The sequence below is a fragment of the Oryzias melastigma genome, linkage group LG11, assembly GCF_002922805.2.
Source record: "Oryzias melastigma strain HK-1 linkage group LG11, ASM292280v2, whole genome shotgun sequence".
Taxonomy (NCBI): Eukaryota; Metazoa; Chordata; class Actinopteri; order Beloniformes; family Adrianichthyidae; genus Oryzias; species Oryzias melastigma.
Genome location: NC_050522.1, coordinates 9,449,317 through 9,453,365, shown reverse-complemented (window position 1 = coordinate 9,453,365; position 4,049 = coordinate 9,449,317). Strand labels below are relative to the sequence as shown.

Sequence of the window (4,049 nt, the reverse complement as noted above, 5' to 3'; positions counted from 1 at the left end):
TCATAGCATTTCATTACAGGTTGCTGAGCTTCATGCATTATTATGGTCTGTGGGAACAACTATTACAATATTTGGAGAAAAGACTGCGGGCTTTTGTCTGTTTTTAGTGGAGATTTCTTTCATTTTTAAATCAAAGGCTCCTCTTCTGTTTCATGAGTGGCTATTTTCTGCATAAAGAAACCTTCCAAATATGTTTGTTTTTGGTAACTTTAAGAAAGTCGCTGATGAATTTTTTTACATGCGACCAATGCGTCAATAATAAGTCGGATGTGGTGGGAAAAATCCAGTAGTTTTTCAAAATAAAACTTCCTTCAGAGTCAAATTATAAATGTAGATTGTTTTTTTTTTTTGTTTGTTTGTTTCCTTTTTTCTGTCACTTTGTACCAACTGTCACAAACCTTCTTTTTCTTGTAACATTTTCTGTGATCCAACTTTTCTCACTTTCTTGCAGCCTGAACGGAGTCCCCCTGGCTTATGACGACATCCGGATAGTGGGCAGATATGGAGACATCTTCGATGACAGCGGCTACATTCACATGGACATAGAGGCCAACTTTGTTGTTTTTCAGCCCAAAAAAGGGCAGAAACTCCTGGTAAGTTTTTTTTTCTTCAATAGAAGTTAATATTTTTGCACTTTTTTTAATAGAGAAGCCGTTTAAACAAATACAAGCTCTACAAATGTCAAATACATCATCAACAGTTTCCGTCCCCCACAGGGTAAAGTGAATAAACTCGGAGTCAGCCATGTGGGCTGTCTGGTGCACGGCTGCTTCAATGCCAGCATCCCGAAGCCAAACCTCGTGTCTGTGGAAACCTGGAGGGATGCGGGGCCAAAGATCGGGACGGAGCTGGAGTTTGAGGTGACGGCTTTGGACGCGGATGCTGCGGGGGTTCTTCTGATCAGAGGACGCCTCCTCAAGACCAGGTAGAAATATGGAGGTTTTTTTTCTCCCATTAATCCTCCACTTTTTCTACTTTAAAGACCCACTCCAATGAAAACTGTGTTTTTCACATGTTTTTCTGATGATGGAGGACATAAATGAAGAGTAAAATTGTATTTCTGAGCATTTCTTTATTCAAATTGTTGTGAATTAGGAACAGATTTTTAAAAAAGCTGTTGAAAAAAGAGCAAATTTGTGATGCAATAAACACAATATTGTTGCACTGGTGATGTGAGGTGTGGGTGTGAGGGGCTGTAAGCTGACAGGAGAGCATGTGGCGAGCTCTAGGCAGTAGGGAGGGGAAAGGGGGCGGGGTTTCTCTTTGCCAATGTCCCATCCACATCTCAGAGGTGAATTTCTAATGAAAACTGACCAAAAACTGTCCTAGAAAACGACAGATTTTTTTTTATTTTGGTTAATTACAATAATCTTTTACAATAGATTTACAATAGATCAATGTCCCTTTAAAAGCTGGCTAGCATTTGGAGGGGAATATAAGACGTGGAGAAACCAAGAGGGACATTGGGTAAAAAAAAAGAGTTCAGCTAATGTTTCAACTGAATGCTAGCTATTTTGGCTAATTTAGCCTTTTTTTTATTTTTTTTTAAACTTTTTAGGCTATTATGGAGTTTAGCTAATATTTCAGTTACATGCTAGCTGTTTTGGCTAGATTACGCTTTTCTTTTTTTTTTTTTTTTACTTTTTAGGCTATTCTGTAGTTTAGCTAATATTTCAGATACAGCTACATGTATTGGCTAACTTAAGATTTTTTAGGGTAATTTGGCATTTAACTAATATTTTAGTTGGCAATTATCGTCAGCGTTTTCAGCTACCAATTTTAGCATCTTCTTCTATTGTCTCTAGCATCTTCAGCTGCCAAATTCACCTTACAGCATTCACACTAGCATTATCGCAGGTGAACAGCAGTATGGTGACAGAACACTGGATTATATATAACTAATACTAACTAAATTAAACTAAATAACTAAGACTTGACATGTTAAAATTTTGTTGATTTTGAACGAATAGCTACATTTTCTAGTATTTTTGTATTTAAGAATAAAATATTAAAGTTTGAATTGTCATCTCGATGTTACTTAGCGCTCTTCTTTTGTCTTTGTCAGGGTCCAGGAGCTGCTCGCCATGTGTGAAAGCTCAGAGTCTACTTACCCCGGAGACACAGAACCAAACCCAGAGTCTGTCCAGCAAGAACCAGAGGACACCCCCAAGAAGAAAAAGAAAAAGAAGAAAGACCAGATCAAGGAGGAGGAGGCAGAAGAGGAAGTCACGAGGTTGACTCCGAGCCAAGCGGACGGTAGATCAACACCACATCCAAACGGAACGACGGATGAGATGCAGAACGACGAAGCCGGTGAGAAAAAGAAGAAGAAGAAGAAGAAAAAGGAAAAACACCTAAAGGACGAGACGGAGGAGGTTGAGGTATCTCGCGCAGAAGTCCACTGCAGCGACTCCAGCGGTTACCTCAGCGACAAACCAAGCAAGAAAAGAAAGCATGAAAACGGTAACGACGGCACGCCAAGTCTCAGTGATGAAATCACGCCTACAAAATCTAAGAAGAAGAAAAAAACAGATGTGGAGCAGTATGGCTGAAGTAAGACTTTTCTGTGTGGAATTCAAATCTATCATTAAAACAAATCAAAGTGGCGCCTCTGAAGTATTTCTCGTGCCTTAAAGATTTACCAGTTTAAAAAAGATTACTGGATTTTTCTGAGCTTCTGTGAAACTTCTGATGTTCAGAACAAAACAAGTCGAGTCGTGTAATTTTTTTTTTCTTTTTTTTATGTCTACTTTTGGGTTGAGCCCATCTTTATCCAAATACCATAAAGTGAGAACTTTTCATCTCAAAAGTCACCAGCAGAGGGAGCCAAAGCATCCAGACTCAAGACTTCACAGTTTTTTATGACATCTCCCTGAAATTATCTGTAATTGTTGAGGTAATAAAAGTATTTTTCTATTAATTCTCTGCCACAATCAAACATTTGTATGTGCTTGCATCAAAAAATCCTCAGGATTATTTTTATTCCCACCAAAATAAATGTATCTTAGAAATATTTACTCAAAGTTGTGTTGTTTTTTTATGTGGGAAACAGTTTTGTGCTAACAAGTGAGTGTCGACTGATAAAGTGCTGATAGGCAGCACTGAAGAGGTTGGTGTTTTCTTTACCCCACCTCCACACTCAAATGCCCTCCTACTTTCAGGGGCAAATCTAATTTGCTTTTGAGTGCTAGGTGTTGGGCAGCTTATCAAAAGCTGCTTAAATGAGGACAGATAGGGAGCTTTAATTAACTTGGCTCATCTGTCACACCCCACAGAGCTCTTCTGACACATCATTTTTCACTTAGAGTCTCTGATCCACCACCAAACCGAACACTTGACCTTTCTAAGCGCTAGCAATTTGTATAAAACTCACTAAAAGATGCTTGAAAATGGAGATAATCTGCTTTATTTAAGCTGTTATCTGTGATCCTGTTTTCAGAAACAACATGAAGCTGAAACTATTTAAGATATGTTGAAAGAGGAGGAAAAGTGTTGAAAACGTCCAAATATTTAAGAATGTTAAAAACAAAAGAAGAAAAAAATGTTTTAGAGAATTATTTGTTGTAATTTTTAAAGCAATTTTGAAAGTTTCAGTAAAGAAATGTAAAAAAATTGAAAAAGATGAGCAAACAAAATAAAACTTTGGATTCTAGTTATTGTGAAGAAGAGAATAATGTGGATACAACTGTGAGTGATATAAATAAAGCAATACCATTTACGATCAACATCATTAAATCAGATTATGGAGGATGATCACAAATATTTCTCTTTTTTAAGAACTAGTTTTGCTAAATTACTTTACAATTGCAGGTTTTTTTTCCAAAACCGCAAACATGAAAAGATCACTGTAATTTGCCGCTGAACACACACAGTATTTATTACTTATGCATTGAGTTTTCCAGATACATACTACTAATTTATACATAAAGGTTTGAAAAGTTAGATAATTTTAAATTTCCTGATCTGATTGTATTTTAAGATTTTGAACATCATTAGGAACATTTTCAATTTTTTTCCATTAACTATAAGGAAAAAATGAAGTAAAACAT

General features: G+C 36.7%; 1 protein-coding gene across 1 annotated transcript in view; it reads left to right on the top strand.

Moving 5' to 3' along the window:
* Nucleotides 1–3,013, top strand: part of polr1f (RNA polymerase I subunit F) — a 5,149-nt gene extending 2,136 nt beyond the window's left edge. The window contains exons 2-4 of the mRNA XM_024261010.2: nt 452–593; nt 717–925; nt 2,066–3,013. Of these exons, the coding sequence (XP_024116778.1) occupies nt 452–593; nt 717–925; nt 2,066–2,552 (838 nt within the window). The 3' untranslated portion in view covers nt 2,553–3,013. The remainder of the gene's footprint in view (nt 1–451; nt 594–716; nt 926–2,065) is intronic.
* The last annotated feature ends 1,036 nt before the right edge of the window (nt 3,014–4,049 follow it).